At 45.8% G+C, this 18,194-nt stretch overlaps 1 protein-coding gene across 1 annotated transcript in view; it reads right to left on the reverse strand.

Moving 5' to 3' along the window:
• LOC139155918 (ADAMTS-like protein 5) overlaps positions 1 to 18,194 on the reverse strand; it is a 97,455-nt gene that overhangs the window by 10,098 nt on the left and 69,163 nt on the right. Inside the window, 3 exon segments of the mRNA XM_070731292.1 lie at positions 13,598 to 13,835; positions 15,894 to 16,057; positions 17,073 to 17,156. Coding sequence (XP_070587393.1) covers positions 13,598 to 13,835; positions 15,894 to 16,057; positions 17,073 to 17,156 — 486 coding nt within the window.

The following is an 18,194-nucleotide window of genomic DNA, read 5'->3' on the forward strand; positions in this document are numbered from 1 at the left end:
GAAGCGCTGGTGGTAAGGCAGAAACAACTACAGATCCGACTTCGAGAACCAAAAGAACCCAAAAGGTACTATAAATAAAGATGATACATGATCTGAAAATATTTTCAGTCAATGTAAATGGATTGAATAACCCAAGGAAGAGAAACCAAGTATTAACTAAACTTACGAAACAAAAAGCCCAGATAAGCATCTTACAAGAAGTCCATATCAAAAAATCAAAAAGAAGTCTCCTTAAGAACTCAAAATTGGGAAAATTATACACAAGTTTGGCCAATCAAAAGAAAAGAGGTGTAGCAATGTATATTGATGATTTAATTGAATCCAAAGAAATATATAATGACGGTGATGGAAGGAGTTTGATAGTACAATTAGATTTAGAAATAAAACCTTTAACAATTGTCTCAATTTATGCACCAAATGATAATCAAAAACAATTCTATAAAGACCTACATGAAAAAATTAACGAGTTATCAATTGAAAATATGATAATAATAGGAGACTTTAATGCAATATCAGATGACCAAATGGATTATAATGGGAAAAGAAAAGAAAAGAAAAAAAAGGTAATATTACCGGCATCATTCTGGAAAATGAGAACAGAATTGGCATTAAAAGACGTATGGCGAGAACAGCATTTAAAAGACAAACAGTACACTTTTTCTTCCAATCCACATAAGACATGGTCTAGAATCGATATGGCATGGGCCCCTACTCACATAATGGAACAAATAAGTGAAATAGAAATAGAAACAAATACTTGGGCCGACCATAACCCTCTATCCATATATTGGAAAGGTAAAAGGATAATAAAGAATTGGTCAATGAATAGAATTATAATAAAAGATCCTGAATATAAGAAATGGATAGAGAAGGAATTAAAGATTTTCTTAAAAATAAATAAAAATGCAGATACTACCCCTCAAAATTTATGGGATACAACCAAAGCATATATACGTGGATTAACAATTTCATTCATAGCAAAAAAGAATAAAGAAAAGAAAGAATACCAAGAAACATTAGTAGAAGAATTAAGAAAATTAGAAATTCTAATGCAAAAAGAGGATAAGGACGACAAATTAAAAAATCAGAGAGAATTAATAAGACATAAATTGAGATTAATAGAACAAGAATCAATTGCAGAAAAGATAAAGAGAGCAAAACAAGACTATTTTGAATATGCAAATAAACCTGGAAGATGGTTGGCATACAAACTCAGAAAAGAGAGAGAAAATAAAATTATAAAAAATCTGATGGATTCAAAAGGTACAATAAAACATAGAATAGAAGACAAAAAGGAAATAGCTTCGGAATTCTATAAACAATTATACAAGAAAGAAGAGATAAGCGAGGATTTAATTTTCAAATACTTGGAACAAATAAAACTTCCAGTTCTAACGGAAGCCCAACAGCAAAGACTAAATAGACCTATTACAGATATAGAATTAAAACAATCTATAAAGAATCAAAAAAATAACAAAGCGACTGGTCCAGACGCAATACCAGCTGAATTTTACAAACTAGATCTAGAAATATTCTTTTCCAACATGCTTGAGATATACAGTATAATCAAATATTGACAACAGGTAAATTACCAAAAACCTGGTCAGAAACTTTAATAACCTTAATACATAAGGCTGATACCAAGAAAGAAAAAATTGAAAATTATAGACCCATCTCATTGTTGAACGTAGACTATAAAATCTTTATATCAATATTTGCCAATAGACTTAAAAGTATTATAAACAACATGATACATAGTGATCAAAATGGATTTTTACCAGGAAGACAAATTAAAAATAATTTAAGAATAATAGTTAATACTTTGGAATACTATGAACAGCATCCTGAAAAGCAAATGGCACTTGTATTTCTAGATGCCCAAAAAGCATTTGACAACGTGGACTGGAATTTTATGAAAATACAATTAAATAAGATGGAAGTAGGAACAAAGTTTTTTTAATATAATAGATGCTATATATTCTGAACAATCTGCTAAAATTATAATAAACAGTGAACAAACAGAAAAAGTAGTTATACAAAGAGGAGTAAGACAAGGTTGTCCAATATCACCATTGTTATTTATTTTAACTTTAGAAGTATTGCTGATAAAAATAAGAGCAGATCAGAAAATAAAAGGATTGAAAATTAGAAAAGAAGTCTATAAAACACAAGCATTTGCAGATGACGTAGTCTTTATTTTAGATGACCCAACAGAATCTATTTTAAATTTAATAAATGTGATTGAAGAATATGTGAAAGTCGCAGGATTGAAAATAAATAAGGAAAAGACACAGATACTAACAAAAAATATGACTGAAATACAGAGAAAATACCTAGGAGACTTATCAAACATGAAGATGACGAAAAAAGTGAAATACTTAGGGATATGGATGACTTCCAAAGCCCTATCTTTAAAAAATGACAATTATTTAAAATTATTAAGTCAGATTAAAAAAGACTTAGAAATATGGAGTAACTTACAACTATCATTTGTTGGAAGAATCTCCACAGTTAAAATGAATATCCTTCCAAAAATATTATTCCTTTTTCAAGTGATTCCAATAAATCCAGGAACGAAATTCTTTGCCGAATTGAATAAGATAATAAGAAAATTTATTTGGCAAGGTAAAAAATCAAGAATAAAACAAAATTCATTAGAAGACCGTAAGGAGAGAGGAGGCCTAGGTCTTCCAAATTGGAAACTATATTATCATGCCACGGCTCTGACATGGATAAAAGAATGGCTCACACTAGAAAATCAAAGATTGCTTAATCTAGAAGGCCACGACTTGATGGTCGGGTGGCATGCATTTGTATGGTATGATAAGTTAAGAACCCACTCATATTTTAAAAATAATGTTATTAGAAAGGCATTGATAGAAGTGTGGAATGAAATAAAGAAAAGTCATTTTTTAGTAATGCCAGAATGGGTTTCACCCCTCGAAGCTATAGTACACCCAAATCTTAAAGGAAAAGGTAAGATTTGGAAATATAGTGACTTGTTAAATAATCAATTAAAATTAAGAACAAAACAAGAGTTATACGAGTTAGGTATAGATTTAGATTGGAGACATTATATGCAGATTAGTTCTAGATATCAAATAGACGTAAAGCCTTTATATTTTTAAAAAAGAAAACAATGTACTGGGCAAATTACTATTCCAAAATCAAACAAAGACAATTGGAAATGTGTATAAATATTTACTAAATCATAGAACGATAGGTTGGATATTGAAAGATAATATGATCAGTTGGTGCAAAAATTTTGGCAAAGAGATTGATTTAGATACTTGGGAAAAGATATGGATGTATAATTGGAAAATAACAAAATCAATCTCTTTTAAAGAAAATCAAATTAAGATGTTTTATAGGTGGCACCTTCCACCATATAGAATCTCTAAAATGTTTCCTTCGGTATCGCCCATTTGTTGGAAATGCAAAAAAGAAGTTGGCACATACTACCATGCATGGTGGACCTGTCCGGAGACAAAAATATTTTGGAATAAAGTAGAGAATTGGATAAATGAAATAACAAAGGAGAAGATTAAAAAATCTCCTGAATTTTTTCTATTGGGTATTTCAAATATAAAGTATAAAAAAGAAATTTACTATTTAATAATACATATATTGACGGCGGCACGAATAACATTCGCGCAGAAATGGAAAGAAAAGACGATACCGAAAGACATTGAGGTGTTTAAAAAAATTATAGAGTGTGCAGAACTAGACATGATGACTAAAAGGTTGAACAATCAAACTGAAACAGAATTTTATAAAATTTGGGATAAAGTATATGATTGGTGGAATGTTAAAAATAGTACTAAAAATTAAACATATAAGAATAAATGACTACTTAAAAATCATAAAATAGAATTATATAGTTTATATAGTTTATATCATAACTAACTTAGAAGTGTTTATATTATCTTCTTTTTGTATTACTAATAATTTGTTTATTGCTCTTTGATATATATATACATATAAGTATATTATTATTATTTTTTGTTTAAAAAAATATATAAAGAAACTTAATCAACAATCTTAATTTTAAAAATTTATAATTAAATTTAATGATAATGTAATCTTCGAGTGTGGCTTTTCTGCTTAGATCTTGTAACAGTTAGAGCTTTTTATATTTTGTATTAGTTAGACTTCTATGATAAGCGGAGCAATAGTAGCTCCTTAAGTGTTCAATGTTGTATGTCTTTGTTTGTTTTACTTTGAAAATAATAAAAAAAATAAAAAAAAATATATGAACAAATCTAATATTAAAACATCTCCACCCCATGTCCAGTCAACGAAGCGGTGGAAGTGATGTGCCGGTGTCTGGAGGCTGTTGGGGCCTGGATGGGTGTCAACAGACTCAAGCTCAACCCGGATAAGACGGAGTGGCTGTGGGTCCTGCCTCCCAAGGACAATCCCATCTGTCCGTCCATCACCCTGGGGGGGGATTATTGCCCCCCTCAGAGAGGGTCCGCAACTTGGGCGTCCTCCTCGATCCACAGCTCACATTAGAGAACCATCTTTCAGTTGTGGCGAGGGGGACGTTTGCCCAAGTTCGCCTGGTGCACCAGTTGCGGCCCTATCTGGACCGGGACTCACTGCTCACAGTCACTCATGCCCTCATCACCTCGACTACTGTAATGCTCTCTACATGGGGCTACCTTTGAAAAGTGTTCGGAAACTTCAGATCGTGCAGAATGCAGCTGCGAGAGCAGTCATGGGCTTACCTAGGTATGCCCATGTTTCTCCATCACTCCGCAGTCTGCATTGGTTGCCGATCAGTTTCCGGTCACAATTCAAAGTGTTGGTTATGACCTTTAAAGCCCTTCATGGCATCGGACCAGAATACCTCCGAGACCGCCTCCTGCCACACGAATCCCAGCGACCGATTAGGTCCCACAGAGTGGGCCTTCTCCGGGTCCCGTCAACTAAACAATGTCGGTTGGCGGGCCCCAGGGGGAGAGCCTTCTCTGTGGCGGCACCGACTCTCTGGAACCAACTCCCCCCGGAGATTAGAACTGCCCCTACTCTTCCTGCCTTCCGTAAACTCCTTAAAACCCACCTTTGCCATCAGGCATGGGGGAATTAAGACACCTCCCCCTGGGCATGTTTAAATTGTGAATGGTATTCTTGTGAGTGTGTCTGTTAGTATATGGGGTTTTTCTTTTAAGCTTTAAATTTTTTAACTGATGGATTGTTTGTGATTTGTACTGATTGTTGTGAGCCGCCCCGAGTCTGCGGAGAGGGGCGGCATACAAATCCAAATAATAAATAAATAAATAAATAAATAAATAAATAAATAAATAAATAAATAAATAAATAAATAAAAGTAATGTAAAAAACTCCAATTTAAGAAACCAATACAGACATACCATGCATAAATTTTATAAGCCTAGGGGGAAGGGAATATCTCAATTCCCCCATGCCTGACGACAGAGGTGGGTTTTAAGGCAAGGAGGGTGGGGGCAACTCTGATATCTGGGGGGAGTTGGTTCCAGAGGGTCGGGGCTGCCACAGAGAGGGCTCTTCCCCTGGGTCCTGCCAAACGACATTGTTTAGTCGACAGGACCCGGAGAAGGCCCACTCTGTGGGACCTAACTGGTCACTGGGATTCGTGCAGCAGAAGGCGGTCCTGGAGATATTCTGGTCCGGTGCCATGAAGGGCTTTATAGGTCATAACCAACACTTTGAATTGTGACCGGAAACCGATCGGCAACCAATGCAGACTGCGGAGTGTTGATGTAACATGGGCATATTTGGGAAAGCCCATGATAGCTCTTGCAGCTGCATGATCTGAAGTTTCCGAACAGTTTTCAAAGGTAACCCCATGTAGAGAGCGTTACAGTAGTCAAGCCTCGAGGTGATGAGGGCATGAGTGACTGTGAGCAGTGACTCCTGGTCCAGATAGGGCTGCAACTGGTGCACCAGGCGGACCTGGGCAAACGCCCCCCTGGCCTCAGGTGAAAGGTATTTCTCTAATGTGAGCTATGGATTGAGGAGGATGCCCAAGTTGCGGACCCTCTCTGAGGGGGTCAATGATTCTCCCCCCAGGGTAATGGAAGGACAGATGTAATCGTCCTTGGGAGGCAAGACCCACAGCCACTCCGTCTTATCCGGGTTGAGCTTGAGTCTGTTGACACCCATCGAAACCCCAACAGCCTCCAGGCACCGGCACATCACTTCCACTGCTTCGTTGACTGGACAAGGGGTGGAGATGTAAAGCTGGGTATCATCAGCGTATGGATGATACTTCACCCCATGCCCTCGGATGATCTCACCCAGCGGTTTCATGTAGATATTAAATAGTAGGGGGGACCGACCCCTGAGGCACCTCACAAGGGAGCGACCTAGAGGTCGACCTCTGACCCCCCACTAACACCGACTGCAACTGACCGGAGAGGTAGGAGGAGAACCACTGGAGAACAGTGCCTCCCACTCCCAACCCCTCCAGACAGCGCAGAAGGATACCATGGTCGATGATATTGAAAGCCGCTGAGAGGTCAAGAAGCACCAGGACAGAGGATAAACCCCTGTCCCGGGCCCGCCAGAGATCATCCATCAGTGCGACCAAAGCAGTTTCCGTGCTGTAGCCAGGCCTGAATCCTGACTGTTGAGGGCCTAGATAATCCCTTCCAATTAAATATATAAGAATAAATGACTATTTGAAAAATTATAAGACAGAATTATATAGTTTATATGATAACTAACCTAGAAGCTTTTATTTTGTTTTCTTTTTGCACTACTAATAACTTGTTTATTGCTCTTTATATATATATATATATATATATATATATATATATATATATATATATATATATATATATATATATACACACAAGTGTATTATCTTCTAAAACATAAAGAAATTTGACCAATAATTTTAATCTTAAAAACATAGAATTAAATTTAATGATAATGTATTCTGCAAGTGTGGCATTTCTGCTTAGATCTGGTAACAGTTAGAGGTTTTTTTATATTCTGTATTAGTTAGACTTCTAAGATAAGCGGAGCAATGGCAGCTCCTTAAATGTTCAATGTTGTATGTTTTTGTTTGTCCTTTTTGAAAATAATAAAAATGTTTTTTTTAAAAAGATAATCCCTTCCAACTCAAGAATTTGTTAAAAGGAGAGGGGCAGAGCCAATGGCGCTGGCGGTGTAGTTTCCCCTTGTCCATAGGGGAACTCTGGGTCCCCACTGCCTGGGGGCTTTGATTCCCTTGGAACCAAACCTGATCCTCCATGAAGGGGAGGGGATGCAGGGGGACGCTGCCGGGGTGGTGGTGGTGGTTTGAGGTCAGCATACCCCACCAGTCGAACCGGTTTGTCTCGCATCGGCAGTGGGTGAAATTGGCTGGGCTGCTGGGCCTAAGCTGACCAAGCCGAGCTGATACCGCAATGAAAGGATTTTAAAGGAAGCTGGAAGTCATCTGGAGAGAGAACTAAGCAACGTGCTGGAGCGAGAGGAACTGAGTTAAGAATGGTGCTGGTCACTTATTCGGCCGATTGGAGCTTGGATTGATTTTCTTGATTTTTAAATGGGGAAATGGAGAGGAAGCAGCTGATTGGCAGTTGGAGACAACAGCAAAAACCTTCTGGGAGGACAATAAAGCGCCAAGATTGAGGGCTTTGAAATTTGTTTATCGGATTACTGAGCTATTTTTATGAATTTTAGCAAATTGGTTTTAATCAGCTGAGAAAATTAAGTTTTTATTATATAAATAATTTTAAATATTTTTTGCGGAATTAATAAGGTTGCCACCTACTGATTGGAGAAGACAGGAGAAGATTTGTTGGACACACAATCTGTTTTTCGACCTTGGCTCTGGGAACACCTTATCTATGCTGATTGTGACTGTGAATTTTCTTAATTATTTCCATCTGGAGGCTATAACATCTTGAAGAGGAAAATTTCTATTGTTCTACAAGAATTATTTTTATAGAACTGCAGAAACACATGGATATTACAGATTTCATTTGCAGCACAGAAATTGAATTGAGAAAGGGAACTAAACATTTTAAAATAATAATAAAAATAAAAGCAACAAAATAAAATAATTGAAATAAGAAGGAGGCTTTGGCAGTCCAGAGCGAATGTAGCATTTTCCTTTCTCTGGGCACTTGGACACTTGGATAGAATAGGGAAGATACATAGATTAGAGAAAATATATAGATTAGGGAAGATTATTATTGTACTGGTATTGATAATGGAAGATACTGGATAATGGAAGATAAATAGAAAAATACTATAATTTATGATTTGCTAAATTAGAAATGACATATTTGTAAAATGAAAGGAATGATATAATGTTTAAGCACAGAATGAAGATAATATAATTTAAATTCTTAATGATAACCTTTCCTCCCCCCCTGTATTGCTATTGTTATAATTAGATCAAACGCATGATATGAACCAATATTTTTTCTTTCCCTTGTTGTATGAAGAGAAATAAATTTGGAATTTTCCTTGTAAAGGGCAGTCATATTAAAATGTGGGTTTAAAAAACATGAATGAGATAAGTAAGAGTATAAGAAATGGACTGAAGCACTTAGTAGAAAAAAGCAAAGACCCAAGAGAAATTTTGATGGAGAACAGGAAACAATCTTTGAAATCCAGATGACAAAATTAGAAAAGGAGGGGTGGCATACAAACCAAACCAAACCAAATAAACAAACAAATAAACAAGGTCAAGGGGCAAACTAATAACGAAAATAATGTTCTTCGGGTAATGTGCACAAATGCTCGAAGCTTGAGCAACAAGCTCTGTGAATTAATGGCCATAATATCTAGAGATAATTTGGACCTGGTTGCCATAACTGAGACATGGTTTAAGGATTCTAATGAATGGGAAATATCCATACCAGGATATACACTGTATAGGAAGGATAGAATAGAGAGAAGGGGAGGTGGAGTAGCCATTTATATTAAAGAAAGTCTAAAAACAACACTAATTCAAAATACGTGTCAAGATCTAGAGACTCTCTGGATTTGCATGCAAAATAAAGAAGGTTCTGTCATTAGAATTGGGGTGATCTATAGGCCTCCAGGGCAATCCGAGGAATATGACAACAAGATGGTGGATGAAATTACCCAAATGGCAGTAAAGGGAGATATTGTGGTTATGGGTGATTTCAACATGCCTGATGTTGACTGGAATATCCCCAGTGCCCTTACATGCAAAAGTAAGAATATAGTAGAGGCCTTTACAGGAGCAGCTCTGGCACAGCTGGTTAAGACACCAACTAGAGGGGAGAATATTCTAGATTTAGTTTTTACGAATGGGAATTGAGTTTCAGATGTCAAGGTGGGAGAAAATTTAGGTTGCAGTGACCATCTATGTTTGTGGTTTGATGTAAAAACTCATTGTGAGCAATCCTATAATGCAACCAAAGTATTGGATTTCAGAAAAACAAATTTTAATGCAATGGGAGAATATTTAGATAATGAATTAAAGGGGAGGGATAAAATGGCAGGAGCGAGCATCCAGTGGACTGTATTAAAAAAGGCCATCTTAAAAGCCACTGGACTGTATGTAAGACAAATAACTAAAGGTAAAAGGAAGAAGAAACCGCTATGGTTTAGCAATGATGTAAGGGCTATAGTCAATGAAAAAAAGGCTGCCTATAGGAGGTATAAAGAGTCTGGAAGTATAGCTGATAGGGAGGTATATAAAATGAGACAGAAGGAGGCGAAACAGATAATACAGTATATGCTGCTAAAGCCTCAAAAGAGGAAGAAATTTCCAAATCTGTAAAGAAGGGGGATAAAACCTTCTTCAGATATATTAGTGACAAGAAGAAGAAAAACTGCGGCATCACGAAGCTTAGTACCGGGAATAATACATGCATTAATGGGAATAAGGAGATTGCTGACCATTTCAATAGCTACTTCTGTTCAGTTTTCTCAAAAGACACCGTACAAAATAATACTATAGAGGGATATAGCATTGCTTCCAGCTGTACGGATTCAGCTCCAGTGATCTTAGAAGCCGATGTCTTAGAAGAACTTGAACGATTAAAGATAAATAAAGCAATGGGTCCAGATGGCATCCACCCCAGAGTTCTTAAAGAACTCAGATCTGTCATTGCTACCCCCCTGACTGATTTGTTTAACCAATCCTTGTTAGCAGGAGAAGTTCCTGAGGATTGGAGAATGGCCAGTGTTGTGCCTATTCACAAGAAGGGCAGTAGAGAAGAAGCTGGTAACTACAGGCCAGTTAGCTTGACATCAGTTGTAGTTAAAATGATGGAGACTCTACTCAAAAAGAGGATAAATCAGCACCTAAAAAACAATAACTTATTGGACCCAAATCAGCATGGCTTTACTGAAGGCAAATCATGTCAGACTAATCTCATTGATTTCTTTGACTATGTCACAAAGGTGTTGGATGAAGGTGGTGCCGTGGATATTGCCTACCTGGACTTCAGCAAAGCCTTTGATACGGTTCCACATAAAGAACTGATAGATAAATTAGTGAAGATTGGACTTAATCCCTGGATAGTTCAGTGGATTTGCAGCTGGCTGAAGCGTAGACATCAGAGAGTTATTGTTAATGGCGAGTATTCTGAGCAGAGTCAGGTTACAAGCGGTGTGCCACAAGGGTCTGTTCTGGGTCCTATTCTTTTTAATATGTTTGTGAGTGACATAGGGGAAGGTTTGGTAGGGAAGGTTTGCCTATTTGCCGATGACTCTAAAGTGTGCAATAGGGTTGATATTCCTGGAGGCGTCTGTAATATGGTAAATGATTTAGCTTCACTAGATAAATGGTCAAAGCAATGGAAACTGCAGTTTAATGTTTCCAAATGTAAAATAATGCACTTGGGGAAAAGGAATCCTCAATCTGAGTATTGTATTGGCAGTTCAGTGTTGGCAAATACTTCAAAAGAAAAGGATTTAGGGGTAGTGATTTCTGACAGTCTCAAAATGGGTGAACAGTGCAGTCAGGCGGTAGGGAAAGCAAGTAGGATGCTTGGCTGCATAGCTAGAGGTATAACAAGCAGGAAGAGGGAGATTATGATCCCACTATATAGAATGCTGGTGAGACCACATTTGGAATACTGTGTTCAGTTCTGGAGACCTCACCTACAAAAAGATATTGACAAAATTGAACGGGTCCAAAGACGGGCTACAAGAATGGTGGAAGGTCTTAAGCATAAAACGTATCAGGAAAGACTTCATGAACTCAATCTGTATAGTCTGGAGGACAGAAGGAAAAGGGGGGACATGATCGAAACATTTAAATATATTAAAGGGTTAAATAAGGTCCAGGAGGGAAGTGTTTTTAATAGGAAAGTGAAAACAAGAACAAGGGGACACAATCTGAAGTTAGTTGGGGGAAAGATCAAAAGCAACATGAGAAAATATTATTTTACTGAAAGAGTAGTAGATCCTTGGAACAAACTTCCAGCAGATGTGGTAGATAAATCCACAGTAACTGAATTTAAACATGCCTGGGATAAACATATATCCATCCTAAGATAAAATACAGAAAATAGTATAATGGCAGACTAGATGGACCATGAGGTCTTTTTCTGCCGTCAGACTTCTATGTTTCTATGTTTCTATGTCAATGATGTACACCAAAACAAAACAGATAAATAATTAAGAATTTTGATTAAGAACTTTGCAATTGATACTATATTGTATCGTAATCTAATTTGAAGGTAGGTGAATTTGTCTTTCTGTAAGGTGTGGAGGGAAAAAAATAAAAAAAATAAAACCCCCAAACCCAATCTGTTAAATGAAGGACCAAGGATTCCTGTGATGTTTCTTGACCCTCTCTGTCCATATAAATTATCTGCAAGTCAGTGAAGAAAGAGAAGGAATCCAGGGTTACTGGCAAGGAAAGGAAACCAGTTTCAACTGTTAAATGGGAACCCGGCTCAGCAGCTGGAGGAGAACTGGGGAGGCGGAGCATCTGTTCCCTTTTGGGGGGGCAGGGGGGGCAGTCTGAAAACAAGGAAGCGGAAAGGAGGCTGCTCTGTCCAAGAGGAAGAGAGCCCAGCCCCCCCCCCCCAAATGGAGTGGATGAGAAGCTGGGAAGGGTCCGCAAAAGGCGAAGGCAGCTGTGGGCTCCCTCCAGCCCTGGTATTTCCTGGTATGGGCACCACTCCACCCCCCCCTTAAGGAGGATTTTCAGAAGGTGGGGGAGGGCAGAAGCCTAGCCGGGTGCAGGTGGGGGGGATTGAAGGGGGATCCTGAGAAGAGGAGGAAGGAAGGGCCATTCTCCCGAGAGGGTCACCTCCTTCCCTTCCACAACAGGCATTTAAGTCACAGCAAGGCCATTTCTGGCCTGTCTGTCTGTCTGTCTCAACTCCCTAGGGACGGGCTCACAATGGAACCAGGTTCAGATCAGTATAAAAGACGCTGCGGTCATCCAAACATTCATGGGCCGACCTCGCTAATCATCCCCCCCCAACGAGGTCAATGGCCCCAGGCCTGTCGGAAGAGCCAGGTCTTTAGGGCTTTCCAGAAGGCCACAAAGGTGGGGGTAGTGCGGATCTCAGGAGGGAGCTGGGGCAGCCACAGAGAAGGCCCTCCCCCATGAACCTGCCAACCGACATAGTTTAGCTGATGGGGCCCAAAGAAGGCCAACCCTGTGGGCTCTTACCGGTTGCTGGGAGGAGATTCTCTGGCCCTGAGCCATGTAGGGCTTTAAAGGGAATAACCAACACCTTGAATTGTGACCGGAGACCAATAGGGAGCCAGTGCAGCTTGCAAAGAATTGGTGCAGTGAGGGTGTATCTAGGGGTACCCACAACAGCCCCTGCATCTACATTCTGGACCAATTGTAGTCTCCGAACACTCTCCAGGGGTAGCCCCATGTAGAACACATTGCAGTAGTCCAGCCATGAGAAGAGCCTCTCGATCCACGTAGGGTCGCAATTGATGCACTAGCCAAACCTGTGCAAAGCCCCCCCTCCCCCAGGTTACAGCCGTCAGGGGTTGATCTACTCTTAGCTGTGGGTCTAGGAGGAAACACAAATTGCGAACCCGTTCTGAGGGGGTTAATTTCTCCCCCCCAGAGCCAGTCGACGTGGCCCTTCGGGGTTGGTACCCACAGCCCCTCGGTCCTGTCCGGGTTGAGCCTCGGCCTGTTGACTCCCATCCAGCACCGGCACATCACAGCCTCCGCTTCTCTGGACTGACACGGGGTGGAGATGTGTCCCATGGCCTCCTCACCCAGTGGTTTCAGGCAGATGTTAAATGACAGGGGAGAGAGGACCGAGGCACCCCACAAGTGAGGGGTCTGGAGGTTAGTGGTAGGAACTCTTTGATCACGGAAGCTAAGGCTCCCCCCCCTTCACGGGCTACCTGAGCACCCCTTTCTATGGACACCATCCCACAAGAGCACATGGCAGCGTGGCCCAGCCCAGCCTCCTGGCCCCTCTTGCGGCCACAGTCCAGTGGACTCCCAGTATGGCTTCTTATGAACTGCATCAGTAAAGGATAAAGCAGCGTTTCGGAAGTTGGGGTGTGTGTCTGGGGGCCTTTGCCTGGCCGCCCCTTCGCTTCTCTTCCTACATCTGCCAGAGAAAGAGAAACGGTCAGTCTGGATAACCGGGGCCACCCAAAGCAAGGCCTCCCCCAGAGCTACCTGCTGCTGTAGGAGTCCTCGGGGGTCCTGGGGTGGCCTTCTGCGGGGCCTCCTTGGCCACCTGCTGGGCCTTGGTGGAATGGCGTGTGGCTGCGGTGGCTTCAGGGAAGTCGGCAGGCTCTCCAGGCTGCTGGGCGTCGACCTGCCGGGCCTGGGGCTGGCGCAGAGCCTGGGCCCCCCCCTGCTTCCTCGGCCCCCAGTACTGGTAGTCTATGCTGAGGTTCTCCTGGTAAAGGACCTGGCGGGGGGACAGGGCTGTTAGCAGGAGGACACATACACATACACACACACCCCTTCAGCTGACTGCCCCTTGCGAAGCGGCTCCTTCCTTGCATGCCGTTTAGACAGCCGGCAGAAGCCAAAGAGACCTGCGTTCCGTGGGCTTTCCCTGTGTCTCCCAGGGGAGGCCCAGGGAGCACCATCGCATGGCCTTTTCCCTCCCGCCCACATGTGTGTTCCGTGGGCTTGCCCTGTGTCTCCCAGGGGAGGCCCAGGGATCACCATCGTGTGGCCTTTTCCCTCCCGCCCACGTGTGTGTTCCGTGGGCTTGCCCTGTGTCTCCCAGGGGAGGCCCAGGGATCACCATCGCGTGGCCTTTTCCCTCCCGCCCACGTGTGTGTTCCGTGGGCTTGCCCTGTGTCTCCCAGGGGAGGCCCAGGGATCACCATCGCGTGGCCTTTTCCCTCCCGCCCACGTGTGTGTTCCGTGGGCTTGCCCTGTGTCTCCCAGGGGAGGCCCAGGGATCACCATCGCGTGGCCTTTTCCCTCCCGCCCACGTGTGTGTTCCGTGGGCTTGCCCTGTGACTCCCATGGGAGGCCCAGGGATCACCATCGCGTGGCCTTTTCCCTCCCGCCCACGTGTGTGTTCCGTGGGCTTGCCCTGTGTCTCCCAGGGGAGGCCCAGGGATCACCATCGCGTGGCCTTTTCCCTCCCACCCACGTGTGTGTTCCCTGGGTTTGCCCTGTATCTCCCAGGGGAGGCCCAGGGATCACCATCGCGTGGCCTTTTCCCTCCCGCCCACGTGTGTGTTCCCTGGGCTTGCCCTGTGTCTCCCAGGGGAGGCCCAGGGATCACCATCGCGTGGCCTTTTCCCCCTCGCCCACGTGTGTGTTCCGTGGGCTTTCCCTGTGTCTCCCAGGGGAGGCCCAGGGATCACCATCGCGTGGCCTTTTCCCTCCCGCCCACGTGTGTGTTCCGTGGGCTTTCCCTGTGTCTCCCAGGGGAGGCCCAGGGATCACCATCGCGTGGCCTTTTCCCTCCCGCCCACGTGTGTGTTCCCTGGGCTTGCCCTGTGTCTCCCAGGGGAGGCCCAGGGATCACCATCGCGTGGCCTTTTCCCTCCCGCCCACGTGTGTGTTCCGTGGGCTTTCCCTGTGACTCCCAGGGGAGGCCCAGGGATCACCATCGCGTGGCCTTTTCCCTCCCGCCCACGTGTGTGTTCCGTGGGCTTTCCCTGTGTCTCCCAGGGGAGGCCCAGGGATCACCATCGCGTGGCCTTTTCCCTCCCGCCCACGTGTGTGTTCCGTGGGCTTTCCCTGTGTCTCCCAGGGGAGGCCCAGGGATCACCATCGCGTGGCCTTTTCCCTCCCGCCCACGTGTGTGTTCCGTGGGCTTTCCCTGTGTCTCCCAGGGGAGGCCCAGGGATCACCATCGCGTGGCCTTTTCCCTCCCGCCCACGTGTGTGTTCCCTGGGCTTGCCCTGTGTCTCCCAGGGGAGGCCCAGGGATCACCATCGCATGGCCTTTTCCCTCCCGCCCACGTGTGTGTTCCGTGGGCTTTCCCTGTGACTCCCAGGGGAGGCCCAGGGATCACCATCGCGTGGCCTTTTCCCTCCCGCCCACGTGTGTGTTCCGTGGGCTTTCCCTGTGTCTCCCAGGGGAGGCCCAGGGATCACCATCGCGTGGCCTTTTCCCTCCCGCCCACGTGTGTGTTCCCTGGGCTTGCCCTGTGTCTCCCAGGGGAGGCCCAGGGATCACCATCGCGTGGCCTTTTCCCTCCCGCCCACGTGTGTGTTCCGTGGGCTTTCCCTGTGACTCCCAGGGGAGGCCCAGGGATCACCATCGCGTGGCCTTTTCCCTCCCGCCCACGTGTGTGTTCCGTGGGCTTTCCCTGTGTCTCCCAGGGGAGGCCCAGGGATCACCATCGCGTGGCCTTTTCCCTCCCGCCCACGTGTGTGTTCCGTGGGCTTTCCCTGTGACTCCCAGGGGAGGCCCAGGGATCACCAACGCGTGGCCTTTTCCCTCCCACCCAGCGTTCAGGGTCCAGAGGTGGCGGCCTTTCAAGGGCCTTTCTCACCATGACGAACAGATCCCGGCTGGTGGGCCCGGCTGTCTCGAGGGTCTCGTGCCCACTGGCTGTGCGAGTGTAATGCCACTGGGTACCTGCTGCCTCGAAGGTGCCTGGCTGGTCCACAGCCCACTCCCCGTTGAGGACATACTGCTGGCTGGCTTCCATCAGAGCTGCAGAGGGAGAGAGAGCACAGGAAGGGTTGGGGGGCTCCAGAGAGAGAGGGGGCAGGGCTGGGGAGGGGGATAGGGGAGGGGCTTCGGTTGGGGGTCTCTGAGAAGCAGCCATCTGGGATTGGCACGCACACAGACCCTGGCCAGCTGGAAATGCAGAGTCTGAGGCCCCGTGGCGGCGGCTGCTCTCTGGTGGCTCCCCTGCTGGCCCTTCGGGATGTGAGCGAAGGCCCCTTTGGAAACAGCCACCCCCCACACACACCCGTCCAGTGTGGGGCAGGAGGCTAAGCACGCTGGACTCTTAGAGGTGAGGAATGTCGTCTCGGCTCCCCCGTCTCATGCTCCATGACGCACAGGAGTGAAAAAGTCCCACAGCAGGAACCAATCGGGCGGGGGGGGGGGGGGGGGGCGGGGGGGGGTTAGAAAGCTGGGACAGGAGAGGCTGCTTTGGACCGCCATTTACCCAGAAAGGGTCCAGGGTCTCCGGCTCAAACAGGGGGCTGCTCTAGATGGCCTTGGACTGTTTTTCCGGGAGTCTTTTTTGGGGGGGCTGACGGCCCCTCCAGTGCCCTGTGACGAGGAGAAGGCTCTGGCCAGCCCATGCGGCCCACCCAGGGGCCGAGGGGCCCACAAAGGAGGCCCTGCCGAATGCGGAGGTGGCATGGCCGTGGTGGGGCCGCTTTTCCTCCTTTGGAGCCCCCCTGCACCCACTCCCAGGGGGAGAGTGACGGACGTCTCTGGGCTCAGCCGAGGCTGCCGCTTGTTGAATTAGCCGGCTGAGCTTTATCTTAAGGGGGGGGGGGGCACCCAAGGGCCGGGTCTCCAGGCTCTGCCGCCTCTGCCTCCTCATCGTGGAATTGGGCAAAACGAGGGCCCGGCGCAGGACTGGACTCCCGTGGCCCCTCCCTCCCTGCCCATCCTTGACCTCTGCCCCCTCCTGCTGGAGCTCCCTGCCCTCACCCAGCCACGGAGGAGGGGAAGCCCTGGGGCTGCGGAAGGGCAGGAGGGAACCTACCCAGGTAGTTACGGCTGCTGTCAATCACCCTGATGTGTCTGGCTCCGGCCGGGATCTGGGTCACGTTCCTGTACCCAAAGAAACCTGTTCGGGAGAGGCAGCGGGGGCGGGCGGTCAGAGAGAGAGGCGGAGGGGAGGGAGGCCCGAGGAGTGGGGGGTGGCTTCCCAGGGCTGCTGGAGAAGGGGCAACCCTGGTTTTTGCAGCTGCCCCCCACCCTGCTTCAGAGGATGGGGGCTTCCATGGCCACTCTCTGGCCCCACCTGTCCTCTGCACCGAGAGAGGCAAGAAGAAGCCCCTGAGGACACTTGCCTCCTTTCTGGACAGCCGAGAGCTCCCTTTCCCTTCCTTCCCTCCCCTCTTCCCTCCCCTCCCCTCTCCTGTCTCCTCTCCTCTCCCCTTCCCTTGACCCCCCCTGCATTTTCAGGGCCCCCTGGCAACTGCTGCCCAGAGTCCAGCTTGAAGACCTTTATCAAACCTGCTCTTAGATTTAAGACAACTCCTTTGCCAGGTGTGCTGACATGCAGTTCACCTGTCTGAGAAATGTTGTGCTGGTGAAGCCCAGTCCACGCTCTCTGCACTTCCTGCCTCTTCCCTCCCCCGGCTCCTTCACTTCCCCCCAGCCCCCACCGCTTCCTCCAGTTTGCAAAAGGAACCCCCCCCCCCAGTTTCCCTGGGTTCCCTGGCGCGCCACTGAATCCCCTTCAACACGCTGCAGTTCCCGGCATGCGCTTGCCAGCTGCACTCCCTGAGATTGCGGTGTGAAGTGTGCAGAGGGTGCGAGGGGACCCCACAGATACGGTGGGGGTTGGCTCTCTGACACCCGCAACTCTTGTCGTTGGCACAGCGGTGCCTGTGGGGCCCTTAGAAAGGGGTGATAGAAGACAGGGAATGGCGGAAGGGCAGACCGGGTGGACCAGGGGGTCTTTTCCTGCCGTCCATCTTCTATGTTTCCTACGTGATGCCGTGCGAAGTGGTCTGTTTCATTTATTCTCCTTCCCGTGAATTTCGCAGACACACAAGGTGCCTCACCTCTCTCCACACACTATTTTTAACCATTTACGTCCTGCTTTTGGCCTCCAGGAAGGCCTAGGAGCATCTGCCTATGTATGGCTCAGGAGTAT

Source organism: Erythrolamprus reginae, unplaced genomic scaffold, assembly GCF_031021105.1.
Source record: "Erythrolamprus reginae isolate rEryReg1 unplaced genomic scaffold, rEryReg1.hap1 scaffold_138, whole genome shotgun sequence".
Taxonomy (NCBI): Eukaryota; Metazoa; Chordata; class Lepidosauria; order Squamata; family Dipsadidae; genus Erythrolamprus; species Erythrolamprus reginae.